At 43.4% G+C, this 24,094-nt stretch overlaps 1 protein-coding gene across 1 annotated transcript in view; it reads left to right on the plus strand.

Moving 5' to 3' along the window:
• Positions 1 to 24,094, plus strand: part of efnb3b (ephrin-B3b) — a 92,802-nt gene that overhangs the window by 41,284 nt on the left and 27,424 nt on the right. Inside the window, exon 2 of the mRNA XM_026161642.1 lies at positions 526 to 815. Within this exon, the coding sequence (XP_026017427.1) occupies positions 526 to 815 (290 nt within the window). The remainder of the gene's footprint in view (positions 1 to 525; positions 816 to 24,094) is intronic.

The following is a 24,094-nucleotide window of genomic DNA, read 5'->3' on the forward strand; positions in this document are numbered from 1 at the left end:
TTTTTTTTTAAGCGAAAAAGCTTCCTTTTGAATACTTCTGATTATTTTAATATCTGCTTAATCTCAAAGGCACCAGATTTTGATTAGTTACAAATATCTGTGAACTCACGGGGATTCGTTTACAAAAGAAAATGAGTGGTTTTCTAACAGCTGAATCCTTTTTGGCTTCAGCGGTGGTTATTTTCCCCGCGTGAATCATCAATTTGTGGTTATATTTCCTGCGTTTTTCTCCACCACCTTATGGGGTCAGCGGGGGATTGCGTGAGCTTGTGTAGTAAAAATTTATTTGTGCAGTTGACTGCACAGCAGTTCCTCTGCAAAGGCACCTGTTCCCTGTGAAGGACACAAAAACCAGGATAGGAGAAGGAGAAACGGTAGCGCTAAAGGACCCATCTGTTGCTCATTCAGCAGCAAGGACAGGTGGCTCTGAACTGTTTATAAAGACTTTAATTAATGATTCTCTGCCTTTCTCTCCCTCCGTTGCCTCCTTTCTGTTTTTTTTATCTTCGACTCTCCTTCCTTTAGATTCAGAGACGACAAGGGCTACGTTCTGTACCCTCAGATCGGGGACCGGCTGGACCTCATCTGCCCTCCTCTGGACACCGCCAGGTCCACGCCGGAGTACGAGTTCTACAAGCTCTACCTCGTGTCGACGCGGGAGCAGGCGGACCGCTGCGAAGTGATGGGACCCCCCAACATCGTGCTCACTTGCGACGAGCCCACCCGCGAACGCCGCTTCACCATCAAGTTCCAGGAGTTCTCGCCCAACCTCTGGGGCCACGAGTTCAAGAGCATGCAAGACTACTACATCATCGGTGAGTGGAGGACCCTGACCAAACGCTGGGTCGATGTGTGTATGTGCGCTTACGGGCGTGTTTGTTGAGCCTTATTTGCAGTGTGCGGTTGGTGTCGGTTGGAGGGCGGGGGGTTGTTATGATTGCATGGTTGATTTCTGATTGTGCCTGAGTGTGTTTGTTTATTTCAGAGATGATAGCGCTGATTGGGCGGGTGTGTTTACAATAATTAGGTTTGAGAATTGCGTGTGATCCAGCCCACAGGCGGAGATACAGTACAGGACATGCACTGCACTAAAAAACAAGAAACACAACAAAACAAAACATTCATGACATTTGAGGGTTTTTTTCCCCCAAATGAAGTAAGATGTAGATTTTTTCACTAACTATTTACTCACCTAAAGTTTCACCTCTGTGGGATTACCACGCTTCAAATGCAATCTGTGTTTTCTTGTCTCTTCTTGCAGTATCTCTAGATGTGCTGCATGTGTGGGATTTTGTGTTTAGCGGTTAGATTCGTATCGAGATGCTGTCGGTCGTTGCGAAGCCCTCTTTGTCCCACAGCGCCGGGCTCGGGCCTGTTTATTGTTACTGCCAGCCTTAGACGGTGACCACAGATGGTGAGGCGCAGTTTGTTTTGGTTTGTTCAAAAGGCTTGTTTGGAGTTTAGCCGTGCGGATGACCCGATGAGGTCACCGAGGCGAGCGAGGCCAGGTGTCTGTATCGGACGGAACGATCGGCGGGTAAAGTTTGCGTCAACTGAAACATGTGGGTTGTTTTTAAATGCGGACCTGGGGCCAACTGGAGCAATGCACGCAACACATAGGGATCACACTCAAGTGCATGTATACACACACGCCCACGAGTTTCTAGTACAAACACAGGCGCTGTAAAAACACCTCGGGAGTGAGACAGCGAGCAGGATAGACAAAGAAAGAGAGAGCGAGAGACCCTGATTCCCATAGCTCCCCTCCCACGCACCTGCGAGGTCTATTCACTCAGGTGTGCAAATGCTCTTTTCATTTCTTTTCGTCTGCCGGTGGAAAATAAAAACCTAAAAACGACAGAAAGAGGAGAGCTAGGAGGAGGAGGAAGCTGGGACAGAGCTAGAAAGGCAGACAGACAGAGAGAGAGAGAGAGTACAGAAGAGACAAAGAGAATGTAAGATTTTTCCAAGTCTGTGAAGTCCCTCGTGCCTTTTGGTGTTCCATATTTGTTCACCTGTTTCAGGTGTGCTCGGTTTTTTACTATCAGTCCACAAAAGTGCCGTGTTTGTGAAGAGAGGCGAGGCTCTGGGCACATTTCTCCTTTACCCTGCGTCGATATCAGCTCACAAGTGTCTCTCTCTGATTAGATGTGAGTGAGCGAGATAGCGTGTCGTGGTGCAGTAAACCGTCGTGTACTGTATGTACTGTAGGGACGTGTGTATTGGCGTATGTGCGCCCAGAATCTCGCCCTAATAAGTAGGGAGGAAAATGAATGCAAGCCTCACTTCCTGGTAGATGAATTAGTAACGGACTCAATATTGAGAGGACCCGAGCAGCCATCGAGTATCACAGGAATGTTGTCCTGTGGTTTCAGTAATCCGGTTTTGAAGCTTTGAGTTTGGTATTCCGACTCGCAGCATCTTTGTTTTTGTAGCTACAAGCGACCATATTTGTATAAGAAGGCGCACGCTAAGTTATTAGCTAACCTTAGAAAGCTTTAATAGGAAAAACACAATTCAAAAACTGTATTGCTTAGACATAGATACCTGCTAATTAGTTCCAAGTAACAAACAAATACAACAGTAGAACGTTACTAATGGCACAAATGTAGATAAAGAAATCAAATGCAGTAACTTGTAGACAGATACCAGAGGTGTGGACTCGAGTCACATGACTTGGACTCGAGTCAGACTCGAGTCATTAATTTTATGACTTTAGACTTGACTTGAAAAAATGTTCTAAGACTTGTGACTTGACTTGGACTTTTACACCAATGACCTGGGACTTGAATTGGACTTGAACCGGTTTACTTGAAAAGACTTGATATTTTACCCCAAATATAAAATTTAACATGCATATTATATAGAGATTGAAAATGTGACGTCATTCACGGGTAGAACCGCAAAGGATTCTGGGAACTCGTGGCAAGAGGTACTAGCGCACACAGACTTTCAATTGAAATCAGTCACACAGCGATAAAAAGAAACACAAAAATGTCAAGAAGCTGTTGTATTATTAACTGCAATAGCCGGTCGCATGACAGCCACGGGAAGCCAACGGGTAAAGAGATCGGTTGTTATCGGATTACGTCGTTGAAGAGAAATTGTTCATGTTTCCGAAGTAACAAAGACGCGACGGATGGCCTGGATTGCAGCCATTCAAAGACCAAATATAACGTCCCAGAACCCTCCAGCTCACAGGTTAGTCTGCTCCAAGCATTTACACAAAGGTCAGTATTTTTTAGTAGTTAATACGTCATTTTCATAACATAATTAGTGATATAGGTTACAAGCAAGTCTGGCGCTGAACAGAAATTGTCACGCTATGCTCCTTTATTTATTGTGCATAAATAGTGAATTGTCCTGACACAATATTGCGTTTCGCCTCTGTTATTATGGTACATTGACAAAAACATATACTTTTATTCACAGGATAAAACAGGTTTTTTGTATCACTAATTGCCCAGTACGATTACAGCATACAGTATTATTGTCACTGCTACATTTCTGTGATGCTACCAGAAATTATTTCCACTACTAATTAATTACCGTTGAGCTCAAAGGTCCTATTAATAAACGGTTAACGAATGTGTATTTATGAAGACAATTTGTGAGACTGGTAAACTTATGATACGATGGTCTTTCGTTCTACACGGTGCATTTCAAGGGCCTGTACCCATCCGTCGGTAAACTGTACCTGGGCTTGTTGCAGTGACCGGAAGTTACTAAACTTCACGAGTGTATGCACTCACTCCAAGAACCGTATGATTATAAATATGCATATAAATATGCTACGATGAGATAGCTGACTTCATCTAACTAGCAAATGTTGTCCAGGCTACGTTGGTGATGCAGTTTTTTTTAATGTGTATGATATTTTTGTCATGCGATTTTAAAGCTGGTCCTACAACCGCATCCAAGAATAACATGCAGCTTATCTCAGAACTGTCGGTGAAAACTATTCTTGGAGCTAAGTTTAATTGAGCTGCATTTTAAAGAGGTGCAATTTCACAATTTGTGTATATTTTCTAAGTTCACTATTTTGTCATGTGTTGAGAAAAACACAGATTTTAAAATTACATGGTCTAACATTTACATTTAGCATAACTGCAACATTATTTTTTCGTTGTTTTTTTTTTTTTAAAGACTCGAAAGGACTTGAAATTCAAAGTTTCAGACTTGTGACTTGACTCGGACTTTTACACCAGTGACTTGAGACTCGACTCTGACTTGCCTGACATTACTTGAGACTTGACTTGAGACTTGAGGATAAAGACTTGAGACTTACTTGAGACTTGCAAAACAATGACTTGGTCCCACCTCTGACAGATACTGATATATCCACCTGATAGTCAAAGTAAGCATGTCCTATGTGATACATAACTTTACAAGGGGGCACGCCTTTTATAATTCAATTTAAGCAGATAAGTCGTATAAATAAATCTCCTCTCGCTGTTGTCCTGAAGGGGGTTTATTTATAGAGACTAAAGTCAGGCTGCAAACTGTTTTATTTCTCACAGAAAGTTGGAAATTTTAACATGAAAATCTAAGAGATTGACTCTCTGTTGCAGACTGCCACAAGTGGTCTTTAGAGGAACTGTAGTTTTAATTTTTTTAATAGAAATGTAGACAAAACATGACCTGAAATGTGTTCCCATTTTCATGTCTTTCTATCTTGACTGTTCCCTGTCATACTTACACGACTGAACAGTTAAAGATGTCGAACACGCCCAGTTCCCTCCACGTAAGAAGAGTCAAAGTAGAATTTAGTTGTTGCCATGAAACATTTTGCGGGGCCGCGTAGGTGTAGGGTTCACATCTTTTCCTCCGACCTTTTATTTCGCTCCCCCTCTCTTCTGTACCCCAACCTGACAACCAGGTGTCCAGAGATAGAAACACCTTTATCTCCACTCACAGCCCAGACTGATCGATTGACAGCTCCAGCCCGATCGATGACGGCTGCAGCACAAGGTCACGCGCGCACTCTCGCTCTCATACGCACACGCAGAGGTTTACTCCCAGATTCGTAGAGAGACTCGGATAGGTGAGGGGGAGTATCCGATCGTAGAGAGCATTCGGTCCTGATAACTTATTGACGACATCGAGAGATCGCTTGTGTTTAGTGAGCAACCGGGCTTTGATCATGTGTCCTTAATGAAGAATCGCACCGAGTCTCTTACCAGAGCTTGTGTGTACTTAATGAGGTTGTGAGATAATTAATAACTGCTAATCCTGCTGCTAATTTAGTGCCACATATCTGCTGTCGCCTGTGTGCTAACCCTATAGGGAGGATATTGCACACGCTGAACACAGCGTGAACTATGGCTTGTCCCTGAATTTAGTTAAATGTATGTTTGCGGGCGTGTGTAAAGGCACCGATGTATGCAGAAGCCTCAGGGAAATCTGGTTTTAATTAACCTATAGCATAGTGTGATTTAATTTGCACACTGCAGACTGGGCACAAGCGAAAAGCATATGCGTGGTAATGCGGAGTTGCTGGCTGGTGGAACAGCAGGAGGAAACTCGGCAGTAGAGGTTAATTTAAAGTTAAACCTATTACAGATTACCTGTAACTTGCTTAAAGCCCACTGGGTGATTAGTTTCCCCTGCAGTTTGGCTCTCGAGTAAACACGCGGTAAATCAAAGCAGAAGCTCCGTGATTTGATTTTCACATTGCAGTCGTCGACAAGTGCCGTCACTGATCATCGCACGGGAAAATAACCCTTACGCGTCGACGAAAATCTCACAAGGAATCTGGAAAAAGGGGAAACTTGTTTTTGCAGTGTCTAACACGTCACAGATGCTGCTGCTTTGTAATCAAATTACTTGAATCCTATTAAATGTTATTCTTCACTTCCGTATCCTGGGGAGAGGAGCGAAGCAGCGGGGAAATTGATTTGTCATACTTATTGATTGATGTTTGCATTCATAACATGAGGTCAGAGTTTATGTAAGCCCATTTCTCTGTCACGCTCTCCCGTCTTGTGTTTTGCCGCTTGCTCGTCTTCTCCACCGTTTTAGTTTTTTTTTAACCCCTTTTACAAACAAACACACACACACACACACACACACACACACACACACACACACACACACACACACACACACACACACACACACTCAGTGCATCAACCCCAGACTGCAGATCAAGCCTTTCTCTGCTTTTAATGAATCCTTTGAAATCAGGCGCCAAAGCCTTGTGTAACGCACACTTTATGCATGCATGCATGAGCAGACATAGAAAGTCTGCACAGTTAAAGTGCGGTCTGGATGACGTGTATCCTAATGAGAACTTCAGGAGGAAGCCATCTCCACACAGCTTATTGGATTTACAACTAAAAAGACACTTTAGGGAAATTATTACGAAACTTCCTTTTTTTTCACTTCACTCTGGCGAACCCAAGTTATGTTAATTGTTCCTCTTTTGTTTATCTGCTTTTGGACTTTTGTGTTTAAAAAAAATAAATCAACGTGCTCTCCAGACCGGTTGCTGTGCCTTGCTGGATAATCCACAGACCTCACTATGAACTGCTTTTATCTGAAGCGACAGTCCCAATAAAATCTGAGGACAGTGTGTATTATGGATTAGCCAGAGCTTTTTGTAATTTTGGCGAACATATCCTTAAGCACCCAGTTTCTTACAGATTAATTCAAAGTGACAAAGGTGCACGCTGTATTATCTTGGGAGTGTTTGTTTACAGATAAGCCTTATGCGATATTGAAATGCATTTGCAGAAGAAGGACGAGGACAGAAAATGATCATGGGCTGTATATCAAAGAAGGATAAGCCCGATGCTTTGACCTGTTGGTTTTTGACCTTGAGAACGTTTAAGCTTCTGGTTTAGCTCCATTTTCTGGAACCAGAAGTCACAATGAGATTGGATTATTGAGTGGATCGTCAATCTATCAGCTAATGCTAGCAAATATTATGTGACTTAGATCTCAGATCAGTGGAGGTAAAGCTCCCTCTGTCTTGGTACACCTCTCTATCGACTTTAAACCTTAACAAAATTCAAAAGGATTAATTATTTAAAAATTGATTCAATCAATCAACCAACCAACCAACCAACCCCAGTGAGTTTCTTTTGTATCAGGCTGTAAACATAGAAGTCTTTGAGGACTCACTCACCTCTAGAGGAAGCCTTAAGTGGTCACTGGAAGAAATGCAGTTTTTGGTATGTCTGCATTAGCTGTATTTCTAATCTGAGGTTGGTACTTGTCAAAAATGTTCACTTTCAAAACTTGTACGTTGATCTCACTTAAATGTGCTTTCCTGTAATTCTTTATTGTGTTGTAATTCAATATGGCCCTGGTCCTGGGACCTCACACATAAATTTAAAGCCAGAGGCGAGGACAGCCACAGTGAGATCAAAAAATAGAACAGAGCAGGCATCAGCCACAGCAGACCAGCGTGAAAGAAGAGGCTGAGGCTGAAGTGGATTGCAAAGCAGCTTGCAGCACGAAAAATGACATCACCAGTATGAAATTTGCCAACTCGATCTGTTGAAAGGTATTAGATGAGCCATCAGCTGATGTGGGCTGGCATTCAGATCACCTGACCTTCAGGCCCAGCTTGACTTTTGTGGCCGGCCTGAAGTAATGCTGTGCTTGATTTTATATCAAAAGGGACACCACCCTTCTTCACAATAAAGCTGGCTAGAGCTCATTTCAAGTACCAGGCATGACTGTTGAGTGATGAAAGCGACTGGGAAAGATAGCTAACTCAGAACAAGGGAGACAAAAGAGGGATGGTGTCGGAAGAGACTTTGATAGAGTATGAATATGTTGTGCATGCTGAGGGATCAAAGCTGAAGGGACAGAGCAAATAGTAAGAAGATGTCAGACAGTTGTGGGCCGGTCCTGATGTGCGTGCCTGATGTGAATGGGGTGTGAGTGTCAGCTGATACACCACCAGAGCACACCACTCATCTGGAGTGCGACACTGAAACAGCTCGGTCACTTCCAATCACTGCTGCTGATGTCAAGGACATGGCAACAGGCGCGCGCACACACGCACGCATGTTTGAACACACACTGACTTACAGTGAATAATCGCACTCTTGATATACATATGACCTTGCATGTGAGCGAACTCTTTCTGTCTCTCACCATCTAACACACCCACCCACCCGCACGCACAGACACCCACAAATGGCAGTAATCCTCCTCGGTGCCCACTCTAACATATGCACGCTCACATCACCGTACACAGGGGCATTTTTAGAAATGTATGCACTCACACACACTTCGCCACTCCGTGCAGAGCTGTGGTCGCAAACACACACAAAACGCTCTCAAAATAGCTGCCGCGCACCCACCCACACCCGAAAAGACACAGGAACATATGCACAAGTGCGCACAAAGTTTAGTCAGATCCGCGGTGGGGAACGGGTCAGTCGCCGTGGGACTCCGGTGTTGTCGTTGCACGCCGAGACAGATGGCAGAGCGTGTATGAGTGTGCGCACATTTGTGGCAGGTACAGGTATGAAAGCATATGTGGACGTTTTGTGTGTGTGTGACTGCGCGGTTAGCAGGTGCATGTATGGATATGTAGCATTGGCATATTTTTCTGTGTTTGCGCAAGAGCATGAATGACTCCCAGCGGTGTGGTTACGGAGCAGGGCCCCCAGAGCACGGTGCTTGCATTTGCACAATGGCCGAGATAAACAACCTCACCCCACTAATATGAATAATAGAAGAGCTGACTGGAGCCTGCAAACCGAGAAAAAAATGTGTTTGTGCATATTTGTGTGTGTGTGTGTGTGTGTGTGTGTGTGCGTGTGTGTGTGTGTGTGTGTGTGTGTGTGTGTGTGTGTCGTTTCTAATTTTTTTTTTTTTTTGTTGTGGGAAGTTTACTGATATGTTGGTGCATGTGTTTATTTGGTAGCTATTTAAATGTCACAGCTTCTCACTCTGCAAATTTGAGTTTCTCTCTCCCACTCTGTTGTATTCCTTTTCTCTATCCATCGGTCATGGTTTCTGCTCTCTATCATTTTGTGATTTTTAAAAATTTTTTTATTGATATATATGTTCTGGGCAGCACGGTGGCACGGTGGTTAGCACTGTTGCCGCACAGCAAGAAGGTCCTGAGTTCAATTCCAACATCAGGCCGGGGTCTTTCTGTGTGGAGTTTGCATGTTCTCCCCGTGTTTGCGTGGGTTCTCTCCGGGTACTCCGGCTTCCTCCCACCGTCCAAAGACATGCAGCTTGTGGGGATAGGTTAATTGGATAATCCAAATTGTCACTAGGTGTGAATGTGCGAATGAATGTGAGTGTGAATGGTTGTCTGTCCCTGTGTGTTGGCCCTGCGACAGACTGGCGACCTGTCCAGGGTGTACCCCGCCTCTCGCCCTATGACAGCTGGGATAGGCTCCAGCGTCCCCAGCGACCCTGAAAAGGACAAGCGGAAGCGAATGGATGGATGGATATATATGTTCTTGAGCACGTGTCAGACTTTTAGCCTTTAATGGAAAGTTTTGGACAGGGTGGGGCAGTGTGTGTGTGTGTGTGTTTGTGTGGTCTAATTGTTGGACAGCACTGGGTAGCGCGTGCAGACAGGAACGTCAAAGTGTTCAATAATGCAGACGTACTCTCTGGTTTATTTATCAGGGTTAAGCTGAAATAAATGACACAGAATCCACATGGGGAAGGGAGGGGCGACAGAAAAAAGGGGGGACGTGGGGCGGGGTTGGGGAGGAGGGGGGGGGGGGGTTAAAGTGGAAGAGTGAGAGACAGACCAAGAGAGAGAAAGATGGAGAGTGACAGCGAAGCGGAGAGTGAAATAGAGAGGAGAGAAGAGACAACAGAGGGGAGAGGAAGCAGAGAGAAACGCTGCACTGCAGCCTAAATGAGCTGCACCTCTCTGCCACTCGACATTACTTTATGATTCCCCGTGTGCATACGTGCGTGGCTGTGCGAGTGTGCGGCACGCAAGTTTGTTTGTGACTGCAGTCGGGAGAGTGAAAGTGAAAGATTCAGGGAAAATAATGGAAGGATGGAACTCAGCTGGGTGGAAGAGGTGGGGAATCCAGGGACTCAGAGAAATCTATATCTGTTGAATATTTGATCAAGTTTAAGCCCTCTGATTTGAGCCTCCTGCCAGGCACTAAAGCAACCAAAGACACGGGGGAGAGGAGAGGAAGAGCTGCAGGAAGGAGCGAGAAACAAGATGACCACAGTGAGGGGCTTTCGGCTAGGGTAGGGGTTGTTTTTATACAGATATCCCGCTAGCATCCAAATGCAGCCCTGTATATGCCGTCTTTACTTCTGTCAATGGGCAGAAGAAGGAATAAACTTAGAGAGGACCTACCGTCATCATTTCCAGTAGTTCTGGGCGATACTGCAAATTTTGGTACGGGGCTCGTACTGCTGATACAGATATTATTACCAATACTTTTATCATATACAGGCAGGTTATGCTGGGGAGAACAGTGTTCAAGACTGCAAATTCTGAACATGTTTTAATGACCACTAAATCACCTTTATTTTTACTTTCCACAGTAATTAGTTAACACAACTGAACACCCCTTTCACCTTTTCATGGTTTTTGAAACTAGGTTTTTTTGGAGACCTGGAATGTAAATGTGTTTCTCTCTAAAGGATGTGTATTCTCCGAGTTGGCGAGTGGTTGCTGGCTGTTGTTGGGTGGAATCGGCAACAAAGAGGGTGCTGTACCTTTTGTCACCCATCAGACTGCTAGTAGTTCCAGTACACTCACTATCTCACCACCATTCAGTAGTTCAACTTCAAAAAGTTTGATGCAAATGTGAAATAGAGAGAATTTGCCTTTAAACAATAGTAGTGCCTTACCGATGAAGCACATTTCAAAAACACGACTGTGTGCACAACAACTGTCTCTATTTTTGGTTTGCGTTGCACTCTTTCACACGAGTTTTCCATGCAGGCTATAGGCAACTCAGTAATCTAGTGACCAAAGCAGTTTTAATTAGGTTTTCAGTGCAGCGCTGTATACTATACCAGTTTCACCTAACAACAGCCAGTGTTGGGAAGGTTACTTTTAAAATGTATTCCACTACAGATTACAGAATAGATGCCCCAAAATGTATTTTGTAACGTATTCCGTTACGTTACTCAATGACAGTAACGTATTCTGAATACTTTGGATTACTTAATATATTATCATGCTTTTTACAACAACGTGAATGTACTATTGCTGTGATTTATTACTATTACTGAAGGTCCGCGGCTCCGAACCGTAGTAAAGGGACCTCTGGCTAATACCGTGGGTTCCGTGTTGGGTTCGTAGCCGAAAAATAGTTTTACTTTGTTGTGTGGGTCAACTTTGCTTGCGAGAGACAGAGAGAGGCGTTGAAAGACTGCTCCAACGGAACTTATTGTTTTTGGAGGAAAACACGAACACGGTGTACAGTCGAGTCTTAATAGCTTACTTACAACTGGGCTCGTCAGGCACTCTTCTTGGCTGCAGTGGTTATTATTATATTTACATGCTTCCAGCTCTCGTTTCTGCTTGATGACAGCTTGTACTTTTCCTTTTTCTCCCTCCCTCGCTTACAGACACATAATGGGTGTGACAGTCCATTCTCCCTGCAGCACGGACTACACTGCCTATGATGCTACATTCTTTAGAGCTATATCTGTAGCATTCTGCCCATTAGCTTAGCACAACAACAACAAAAAGGCGCTCTCTCACCCAGGAAACACGCAGAGAGAGAGACACCCTGTTACCATGGCAACCATAATGCTGCCGCCTGGAACAACAGAACGTAGCTGTCAAACAAAACCCAAACAGTCCTGACCCGCCACAATATGAAACAGGAAAGTACTGTCCTGTAATCAATTTATTTCAACAAAGTAACTGTATTCTAAATACCACCTTTTTAAACGGTAACTGTAACGGAATACAGTTACTCATATTTTGTATTTTAAATACGTAACGGCGGTACATGTATTCCATTACTCCCCAACACTGACAACAGCAAGCAACCACTTGCCAACCAGTCAAGGAATGCACATTTTTCCATAGCAACCAGTGGTTATCAAGGGCCACTGACTGGTCTCTAGGTCTGCGTGAGTTTAGTTTGAGCAATCGATTTCACAGCCTTTAGTGGCGATGTCCAGTAACCAGTCGGGCATAGTCTACTCATTTTGCCATAGTGGGCAGTGTTTGCCACGTAGTTTCCAACCAACCAACCAACCAACCTGTGTGACTGAGGTCTAAGTAGAAAACATCAAGCAATTAAAGCCCTCTGAGCTCCATCATTCAAAAATTTGACCATTTAATAAGAGCGTCCACCACTGGAATAATATCATGTCTTGATGATAAAACAAATTGAAAAGCATAACAGGTCTACTTTACCGACCTGCTGAGAAACTAGTCATGTATATATTGTTACATTTACGGTAACAATCAAACTTTCAACCCCACTTTGTTATACAGTTTCTTTTTAAAAGAGTAATCTTTGGTAGTTTAGTAGAAAAACTGAATCGGCTTAGCTGAGAACTGAAGCAAAGTCACAGAAACGGTATGATGTCTGTTTGTCAAAGCCCCATTAGGCTGAAAACAGGTGACAACTGAACTGGTGTCCATCTCATCCTATTCAGGCCTTGAGCAGCGTGTTAGTGGATGTTTCCCATCTCTGATCAGCACTTACTTTATTTAGTTATGGCTGTCAGAGCTTCAACGAGTCAAATTCCTCATGAATCTTAATGTATATGAAGCTTTATAAAAGACGGTAAGCAAATAAAGTGAGTAAAGAGGATATCTGGTTCATTCTCAGTTAATTGCATTTTTCGACTTAAGTTCTGCGACTCGCTGGTGTGCGAAAACTCAGCTGAACTCTTCACCTATTTAATTTTTTCCTTAGAAATTAAAAATAGGAACCTGCACACAAGCGCTCTCTGCCATTCCGACCACACAGAATAAAACCATGTTGTACATTTTTCAACCTCAAGTGTGTTTATGCTTTCACATCTTTTGTGGCCCTCGGGGGACATGCCTCCAGTTCGCTCCGAGCCAGCCCTCGACAACTATTTTGAGGTGGACCCGAGACTGCTTTTCTAGCCTGCAACACATTTTTCACACTCTACTAAACACGTCGAATTCTTGGGGCGAACAGCCTCAGTTAAACTCTCATGTGTGAAAATAGCCTCAAATAAAGTGCAAAAGTGGAAAATGGAATAGAATAGGCCAGCAGGGGTTTGGTGCAACGGATCCAACTAATTTCCGCCCAAGAGATAAAGTTTATCTGCATCTCTAAATGGATAAGAGAAAGTGGATAGAAGGAAGAATGACTCTATTAAAAATAATAGCAGTCATCTCAAGTGTTTTAAAGGATTATGCTTGATATTCCTCTGAGGTTCTCTGCATGGGTCTTTAGTGTATTCACAGAAATATCTAAACACAATTAAATACAGTGTGCAGATCCCACAAAACCACTGTAAACATGCACCATATGCTGACACCTATACCGGTGGTAAAAATAGGACAAAGACATTTCTGGTAAAGTAAAACGAGGAGAGGGACCAGAATGAGCTGATGTGAAGTGACACTGGGAGAGAGCGAGGGATATTTGGGCAAGAAAAAAAGAGGAGAGACATAAGAGAAAGGGGAGGGAAAAAAAGAAGAAAAAAAAGATGTGTGCTGAGTGTGAGTAAGAGAAAGTGACAGATCGCCTGGCCGATTTAGGTCAGCAATCAGAGCTGCGCTACTGTCTGCGAGATTGGCTCTGCGTGTGTGTTTTGGTATGTGCGTGACGTTGGTTCAGAGCTTATGTGTGTGTGGGCGGCGGGTGCATTTGTGGGTGTTTGTGTGGGATTGCGTGATTTTGTATGGAGGGCTGATGCTGCTGTGTGTGTAAGTTTGTGTACTGGGGTAGGGGTTGATTGCATGAGTGAGTATGAATACGTCTTTCCTGTTAAAGGTCAGACAAGAAAAATCCTTCCCTAATTGGACTGGGCCTGGTTAACGTTGTATGATTCATTTAACCTTCCTACACTGTATGTCTCAGACATACACAAATACACACACAAATACGCATACATTTCTCGTTCCCCGTCGCGACTTGGTGAACAAAGGCATCATTGTGCTGCTACCTTCTGCTGAGGCAGAAGGATGTGTTTCCTGGCAATCAGGCACGGCGGAGGTGGTGAAGGGGGGTTTAAACAAGCACACCTCTCAGCTGACCTCTGCCATCAGTAGAACGTATTACCCCGCTAATATAGCCTTGATTTAGTGCCTAGGTTCACGCAAACATGACCTCTGATCAACATAATGAACATGTTCACACAGACAGATGTGTAGCCGCATACACAAACGTGTGTGTGTGTGTGTGCATTTGCTTGCACACGCGCTAATGACATTTGTGTTGAAACGTTTTACGATAACCCGTCTGTCCTCCCCTTGAATTGCTCACCGTTTTGGGAACATACAGTTATTCTTTTTCTCAGTGTGGGCTAAAAATTGCCTTGAGCAAGCGTACGGTTGACCTAGCTTAACATAACAACTGCAAACAGTACAAAGCTGCTTGGTTGACTCTACTGAAAGCAGAAAGAAAGGACCTCTAATTGTTTTTTTTAATTAATTTTTTAAAAAGTCCAAATTAAATCAATTTTGTAATTAAATGTTCAAATTCTTGCCTGGCGTTAGCATGTGTTTAGCCTAGCTTTGCATAACGGAAGGAAGTGTGGGTGTGATGACATTTTGACAATAACCATGCCATTTTAAAGGCAACTGAATAACCATATGATGTCATTAATACATGTATATAAAATATCCAGCACCTTAACCTTCCAGTTAATAAGTTAGCTATAAGGTAGTAGCTAAAAAGCCAGCTAGCTAGTGTATTGCACTACTCCTAGACAAAACATGAGGGAGAGATTTTTTTTTTTTTTACTTAAAAAAATTATTTCTAAGCCTCAATTTGTATTTTGAGTGTAATTAATTTGCTAAAAATGTACAAAACACACATCAAATAAAGTTAAAGTTTTGGCTAGTAGCATTTTTTTTTCCTCAGCGTTTCTACATATTATACATTTTTCATACAGTGGTTACATCAGATAATTTTTTTCACAATAATCATTAAAACTTGTTGTGACAGACTTGACTGGAAGCTTATACATAGACCAACTAAAAAAATAAATGAAATTGAGTTAGAATTGGAATTAGACGTCAAAGGTGTTTAATGTTGTTCGTTTAAGGTAAGGTTAACACAAAGTTGCCATGTCTGGACTTGAGCAATATATTTACTCTACACAGACTGAATTTTAGGTTAATCTCTCATCAAAGTCTCAGGAAAGAAAAACTTATATTCGTGTTTCCCAAAAATATCCAATCATTCCTTTAAAAGAACAAAAGAGCGCAGACACACTGCCGGTGCTGTTTTTGAGGAGAAGAGTTTGTCTCTGGCACGTGTGAAGCAGATTACTATGTTCTTGGAGCGTGATTGGACCCAGCAGCTGTTCAGTTGAAGAAGATGGAGAGGAAGACGTAGAGAGGGAGGAGAAAAAGTAAGGGAGCGAGGGAGAGCGAGAGAGCAAATTATAGGGAAAGAGACAAGCAAGAAGAATTTGAGCACACACAAGAAGAAAGGGAGGGACTGGGAGAAGCAGAGGAAGGGTCTGCGGCGGACGGCGTGGTGAAAGAAGGGAATTTTTGTGCTCTGTGACGAGACAGTTGAAGAAGACTTTGTTGACACTCAGAGGAGCAAGAGGGCCCACGGCTCAAAGACACAAGGACAAACAATCAGCTGCAAATCCTTTTTAACCACCATTTAAGCAGCCCTAATTACCCCAAAAACTCCACAAAGAACATCATTATCACGCTGCGCTCGTGCGTGTGCGCGTTGTGTGCGTGCATGCATGTGTTCTCCACTTGTTTATTGAAGAGAGATTCATTAGCGGACTGGATGTTTACTTGTTCTCGACTAATCGTCATTGTTGTGAGATACTTTGGGTGAATTTCACAAATACAACAAGCCATTTGCTGCAGATTTTTTTTGTTTTGGCACCCCCCCCCCCAGTCAGAAACCCTCCACCTTTATTGGTCAGAGGATCTCTCTCTCTCTCTCGCTTGCTCTCTCTCGCCCTCAGGGTGGCTTGTATTTTACTCGAGGTTCAACCAAAGCCAAAAAACAGCTTAATTTGATGCATGTTGTCCGCTCTGGAGAGCCAAGGGTTTGATAATTGTTTAGAATGCGCCGAACGTGCGAGCCAAAAAGGCCGGGGCACTGGAACGGGCGGTGGACCTAATGGTCCTGATGCTGTCACAGTCCGTGTAAGTCTTTGTGATGCGCCGCGAGTCCAGACAGGGCGAGGCGCAGTGGTCGCAAATCAGCAGCAGGGTTTGGCGTCTTGAATGTCACAGGCAGCAGAGCACTGAGTAAGCGATACAGTGGAGAGTTTGAGATGAAGACAACTTGAAGTAGTCCCCGTAGTTCCAGTATTAATCCTCTCTGTTCCCTCTGGGAGGGTGTGGGGGGACTTATCTTCCATATTAGTACCACACATCTGCTCTTGCAGTATGTGCTGATTATATATTGATGTTGAGGGGGTGGGGGGGTGGATAATTGAATACCCTTGTCATTTCTCCACTTCAGACTATCTCAAGTAGATGGGGGGAGCTAGTTTTTTACTTCTGTGCGCATATATGTGTGTGTGTGCCCATTTGTGTGCAACACCCTTTTGTCCGCCTGCAACCCCCCGGCTCCAGCTTCAGATCCGGGCCCTAACCACGGCTCCAGCCCTGCTAACCACTGGTTTAATATATGCAATTAAGAAGCTAATTAGAGTAATTAATTCAGCCAGGGCCAAGGCCCAGCCTGGCCCCTATTCACAGCTTTGGAACTGCCATAATCCTCCTCCCTCTGCACACACGCACACACACACACGCATACTAACCACACAAAGAATAACACACACTCAGACGCTGCTATGCCCTCATTATGAGCGGGGTCTTTGTTAGCTGTGTGTGTGCGGTGCCAGAGAAGTCGGAGATGAAGAAAAGGGCGTAAATAAAGACAGAGGAAAAGTGAGGCAGTCAGTCCGCTGTAATGAGTGAAAACAGTGAACTAATTCATTGGCACCTCCAGCCGTGCTCGGCTGCTCTCTTGGTGGCGCTGCGAGGGAAGTGGGCCCCGTTGTGACAGAATAGCATCTTACCTCATCATTTAGCAACAGTTCCGCCGCCGCCGCCGCTTCAGGAGGTCGGCTCGCCTTATTTTTATTGGTTTAACCTTTATTTATCTGGGTTTGTCCGCCTGAAGATTAAAGCACTGCTTTTACTACCATGACCTCGCCAAGAAAGCACCATTACATTATTACAGGTCCTGTTCAAATTATTTCAAGCCTTAATTAAGAGAAAAGACCTATTTATTTTTATTTTATTTTACAGTATAACAAGGCAGGCGGGGTGGTTTGTTAGTCTTCGGTGATTCATATGCACGCCATAAACCTTTGATAGCTTGCATTTGGCTTGGCTCTCGCTGTACAGAAAGAAGAGGCAAAGTAATTCCAGGTTTTGTTATTTTTGGAGTGTGATTAGGAAATGTGTGATGAATTGAAGATTAGAGGAGCGGGACAGATTTACAGCACGCTGTTTTAAATGGATTACTGATAAAGTAATCGAAGAAGTTCTGGCGACGGCGCTCGGGAAGAAAAAGGTCGCTCAACCCACAAATATGACACCGAGTGACAAATTAGTCATAGTTTATTTAGGGTCTGCGCTTTATACGAAATGCTTACACCATTCTGCGTATTTGCTGGGATTTGGGTTGCCTGTTTTTTTTCTTTTTTAACCACTTAGCAGTCCTGTGGAACTGATATTTTTAGCTAAGTACCCCTCGTTTGAAGACATTGACGTTGAAGTGCACTCTCTTTGCTCCCTGACTGCAGAGAGTACATCCCACTTATATCAATCCTTATACCAGCTAATCAGTTCTTGTTATGTGAGTTTTTTTGTCAGTCACTTGGTGAGTGGAAAATATCTTCCATCTGTCATGTTTTGGCATACTTTGGCAGCTTAAAAAGAATTCAGGCCTTTAAAAGAGCTGCTAGCAGTCCTTGGAGGTAAGAGTAGTGGGCTTGTGATCCTGCGGGAGCTTGGTGTTCTGTGCTGTCAGTGCTGTGCGTGTGAATGGCACATTTAAAATATGAATTAGCCTTAGCCGTTTTTACACTAGAACCTGGCACTTGACCCCGTTAAAAGTTTAACTCAGGTGGGAAACTCTTTCTCTGCTCAGTCTTCTCTAGCTCTGTCATTTTGTATGTCTGTCACTCTGTCGCCAGCTCTTTTTCTGCACGAAACCCCCATTACTCTTTTAGACGCTCCCTCTCCCCGTCTTTCAGTTCTCTGCAGCAAGTCGAAAAGCTGCACAGAAAAGCGAGCAGAGCAGAGACGTGCATTTTTTTGTCTCCATGAGAAAATCCAAATCTTTTCTATAAGTTGGATAGACTGAGCTCTTTGAAAAGTACATAAAGTACATGTCGTGCTAAGTTTTAGTGTTGCACTCTACTCGAGTCGCTTTGCTTGATTCAAATTCAAGTTCAGACTGGTTATCTTGTCCAGATCTTCAGTTCAGACACTAAAAAAAAAGGTGATCAGGTGGCCCAGGATTGAATGGCAGGTGGGCGGGGCTTCTCTGCTCTCACTGAGAGCACTGTCAAAGGGGTTAGTTGTACATGGCCTGATCTTATCACTATGAAACTCTGGGCCATTTCAGGATGCACAAGTCACAAAATAAAAAGCAGCACAGACTCCAAAAGGGAAACCAAGTACAAGCATCTGTCCTACAAAAGAGCACTTAAGCGAGACGGCGAGTCTTTACTAACAAAATAAAAGCACGATAACCAGTTTGATATCATATCATATATTTTCAGGGATGGTTTTTTTATCCTCATAGTGAGTGGGTACAGTACAGCATTTCCCTTAAGGGCACTTTGACTGAACAATGGATCCATCCCGCGACCCTTCATTTAAAGGGTCAGCGACAGATATCGATTTTTATCAAGGTCTTTAATATCTCTCTGCAACTCTGGAGCGATTTTTTAACAATCACGTCTCCGTGAAATTGTTTTGGCATGTAGGAATGTTCCCGAGGTGGTTCTCTTACAGCTAGCAGTTGCCACACGGGTTTATTTTGCACACTTGTTTTTAATCCACCTCAACGAACCTGGCGTTGTGTACTTTATTTCTGCAGCATGAGCGCGATCTTATCGGGTTAATAAAGCTTGTTGAACTTGAAAACTAAGGCGACAGGAAGAGGCAGACGGCTATCTTTCAGCTGTCAGATAAAATAAACCGTGCATCAAACAGGCAAGAATGCAAACAAACCTTAGGACAGCACTGAGTACTAATGAGCACACACACACAGACACACACACGTACTGGTTTTTCCAGACCTACATACTGCAGACAACCGTGGATGATTTCACTTAAGTAAACTAAACCTGGAGACTAGATGCTAAAACATGCATTTGAGGGGGGGTGGGGAAGGTTGTTGGTGGTGGTGTGGATGCACTATCTCACACACAGACACACACAATGTTATGTATCCACCCCAGGACATGCTCGTGACGTGCAAATAAGATTAAATGCACAAATGTAAACACACTTAAACTGAGGACAGAGTGACACATGCAGAGTGCAAATACACCCACATTTCTGCAAAAACAGCAGAGACAAGCACAAGCGGGAATTTGCGCACGCAGACACACACAGACACAAACACACACACATTCAGTTTTAAAGAAAAAGACAACAACAAAAAAACCAGACAGACTGCTGTACAGCTAAACACACAGTTTTTAGCAGGCTGCTTTAATCACAGAGGAGCTAAACAAACCCAACTGTCATCATGCACTTCCTCACATTGTTACACACATATCGAAACCCACTCACACAGACACACACACATGCACGTAAACAGTATATAATTGCCCTATGCTTTCTGCTGTCCATCATCTTCCCCTTCATATCTCACCCTTCTTTCCACTTTCTCTCTGTCCAATCCCTCCCTCGAGCGGCACACAGGCACAGATGTCAAGATGTATTATTTCTGGCTGGCCGGCTCTCATGTTTTGTATAAGTGTGTGTGTCTTTTTCCTGCTTTCCTCTTTTGGAAACAGGAATAATGTCGGCGGTGGTGGTGAGGGGCGAGACAGGCTGGCGAGGAAGAGGAAGGGTATCGTACTGGTAAAGATTATTTCAGAATTCCAGCAAATGCGCTAAAGTTTACATTACCAAAAGAGCACGCACACACGCGCAGATGCACATCTCACTGTTCTGGTATTGCAGTCATGGTTCAAGGACATTTAAGGCAAGCACACACTGGCGCTTTGTATTGAATCTGTGTCGATCCATTAGAAGGACCTCCCTGCTCGTCGGGATTGCGTTATGGCCGATTCTTGGCTGGTGCATTTAAACACTAAAGCTGAGCCAGGTTCGAAGTGCTTCTGTGTGTGTGTGTAGACAGTGTCTACAGTGCATGACATAGCCAGCCGCTGGTTGAAAGAATGGCATGCAATGAGAAAAGGAAACTTGAGGGAGAAAAGAAAAGAATGTTTTTCTTTGTCCTACAAGCTTACCTATGAGTTGAGGCATTAAAACGGAGAGTCACGGTGGCCCCTAAAATGGAAAGAAATCATAATAGTAATGCAAAAATAAATGGAATAATGTAGGGATAGTCAAACTGTGGCTTTTATGTGAAGAAAATCGAGTTGTAGCTAAGCAGCAAAGCCCATTAATCAGCGGCAGACTGGTCCTGAAGCTACGACACTGCACTGCTGAAAGCAGAGATGTCAAAACTAAGTGAGTAAGTCAGAAAAAGCAGCCTAATGCACTGATTCTGGGGCTGCCCTTTGTGGCCTAAGGGTTAATATGCCAATCGCGATCATTATCATTCCTCATCTCTCTCTAACCTCATTCTCTGTGCTGTTGCTGTCTAATAAAGGCACAATATGCTCCTAATAATTCCCATGGTTTCGAAGCATTTTTTTCCTTCTCTAGAAAATAAAATGCAGCAATATAGCATTTGGTTGCGTAACCCATTTACTGGGTTTAATAAACAGCTTGCTACTGGAAATAGAATGGCCAATTTGGCCCGGGTACTCCAGAGCTACTAGAAGATGCATTAAGTGGAGGAATCTGTGGACAAAACAGTTCTGAGGATGCCCTGGAGGTAAATCGGTAGCTTTAAGGGCATTTCTGTTTGCATTTGCCCGCCAATAGGAAAGCTAATGTAATGTATTAAACAGTTGGGTGGTTGGCATAACAACAACTTGACTATACCAACAACAAGTTGAAGGTTACCGGGATTAGACCTTTGAGTTTGTTATGTGTCCAACTGTTAGTGTTGAAAGCACCCATTGTATGCTATTTGGAGTTAGATAACGTACCATTACAACACAGTGTTCTCTTTATATGTTGTTAGGTAGAACAGGAGTCGCTGACCTCAGCATCCTGCAGCTCCTGCAGAGCAGGTGATGATAACCTCAAAGAGCCGGACTAACCTATCCTTCTGTGGCAAAGGATAGTGTCTGGAAAACAGTATAAGTCCAGATCCACTGTCTTGTAATTCAGCTTCATCATCAGTCTCCCCACTTTGCTTTGCTGTGTGGGAGGCCTGAGGGAGCAAATTGATATATTTGACTTGATGAGTAAAAATCGGGTTATATTTCCGCTGTTGCACGTAGGCTTTATAAAGCGTGGACTTTAATGTCAGTCCAGTTCTCTGTTTGGTGTTTCATTTTTAGAACTAGATCTGGTTTGCACAGCTGTTGCCAAAGTACCCCTGCAATGCCTCAGTTAATACATTTTTATTTATTTTTTAATTATTTTTTAAATAAGGCAGTTGCTGGTGATGCTTATGTCCCTCAAAGGTTCCTTATGTGCTGGAAGGTACGAAAGCTAACAGGAAACAGCTAATAGCAAACATGTATCTGTAGCTTTATATGAATTATTTATATGAACCCATTAACTTGTATCTTTTCATACCTTACAGCACCGATGAGTCCTCTGCTTCTTTTAACCGTTCATCAGTGCGAATCTTAACGTTTTTTTCATTTTTGTTATTTCTGGTCCATCACGTTATTGTCTCCCCAAAAGCACTTTTGTTGTCTTTTGTGTGCTTTCTGTTGTTTTCTTTAGTTGCAGTTTGTTTGACCTCTGACCCTACAGTAGCTATACAGTGGCTAACGTGCTCACCTGGTCACATTTGTAAATTTACAGGTTGGACAGCACTGCGAGCTGCACAAATCCTCCTAAAAGCAGATCACATCCACAGATCTTCAACTTAAAAGCCGAAACAATCTTAAGTGGCTCAGTTTTAATCACCGGAGAAGACAGCAGGCATTTGTAACTCCAGTTTTCCTCCTTGACCAGCAACACTTCACATGAATTCTAGGGAACAGAAAAAAAACTCAATTATCATTTGTCAGGGGAACACTGGTTCCCCTGACAAATGCATGTTCTGCATTTTCCATTTACTGAGATGAGATGTAACTGTTTAATTTTTCAGATCCAACTTTTAATGCTGCGAGCACAACAAAATCCTGCGCGCTGACTTTGTATCGAGATGTTGGCAGCAACCTCAGGAACGCTGTTTCCAAACTCGGGCAAAGAAAACAGAAAACTACCCGTGACATGGCATAAATAATACGTTTTACTTAAATATATTTTAACAGCTCCTTTAACAACTTCAAAGATGGAACAAGCTAAACTGGTGAACTCTACGCCATCATTACATGTAATTGAGCTTGCCCACCCACAAGCAAATGTTGTTTGATTTTTGTTATTGCTCTCTATCTGACGCTAAATCAAGACGTGGCGTTTTTCTGGTCTGCGACGGCGCTCTATTTTCCAGCGGTGGGCCGGCCAACGAGAGACTGCACCCAAGAGTTTTAGCAGCCGAGCTTAATGATGTATAATGTAGATTAAACCTCTGCTGTGAGGCACTTTAGCTAAAGCCTAAATAAAGTTTTCCTTAATGGCAAATCCAATCGTTTCAAAGGTCTTTCCTATAGGTTCAGTCACGCTTCGGCAGTGGGCCGGACTTGGAACAGTTTATCAGCGTAGGGAGAGATGGGAATAATTAGTGCTGTGTGTTTGTGTTTGTGTGTGTGAGAGAGAGTGAGTGTGTGTGTTTCGGTAGATTTTGGAGAGATGAGAGAATCTTAAAGGTGTGCGTGTTTATTAGATGGTGGACTTCAAAGTCGCACTCGGGCTCATTAAAATGTTTGATTGCGTTGGTGTTTATGTGCGTGTTCTTCCTCGAGCGCATCATTTATCACACACACACACACACACACACACACACACACACACACACACACACACACACACACACACACACAAACAAACAGTGTTGTGTTCCAGTGGCTGGCGGCTTTTGTCCTTTCCGAGCTCTCGTGGAGTTCATTAAAAGCCTTAATTAGACTGACAGTTATGTGTAATTACAGTCTTTAAGATGTACAGCTCCTCTGCAGGCCCACTCTGTCACTGCCTCCTTTCAAAAGTCATTGTTTGAAGGGAGAAACTCTGAGAAAGTGTTGGTGCGTGTTTCCGAACCCTAACCTCTGAGTTCTTAGGCTCTGGTTTGCCATTAAAAATCACCCCAGCGACATTTCTCCCAGCCTCCTTCTATCCCACAGATTCGGTCATTGTCCTCTCCTTTCTCACTCACATTTTCGCCCTCACTCCTTTCTCCTCTTCGTTCACACCCTTCTGCTTCCCTTCTTCTTAATTTAGAAACCCCTCCCTTCCCTCCGCCGCCATCTTCCCACTTGCTCGCACTTTCTTTCTCTCCTGCTACATGTCACAGATCGCTGTCACATTCCTCCCTTCAGACCGTTGACCCACTTCCCTCTTTTCAGCATCATTCCTAGCTTCGTGTTTTACCAGACGTTTGTCCTTCACTCGAACAACTTCGCTTCCTATCTGCCCCCCCCCCAAAAAAAAATCTATTTTATCAAAAGTCTCATAACCTACATAACGAGCCCAAAAGCAAAGACAAAAAAAAAAAAAAAAAAAAAAGGCCTGGCATTATTTGACTGTCTGTTCCTCAGAATTTCTAAATGATCTTGGCTGGTAGTGTTTCATCATTGTGATTTTTTTTTGAGTTTT

Source organism: Astatotilapia calliptera, chromosome 3, assembly GCF_900246225.1.
Source record: "Astatotilapia calliptera chromosome 3, fAstCal1.2, whole genome shotgun sequence".
Classification (NCBI taxonomy): Eukaryota; Metazoa; Chordata; class Actinopteri; order Cichliformes; family Cichlidae; genus Astatotilapia; species Astatotilapia calliptera.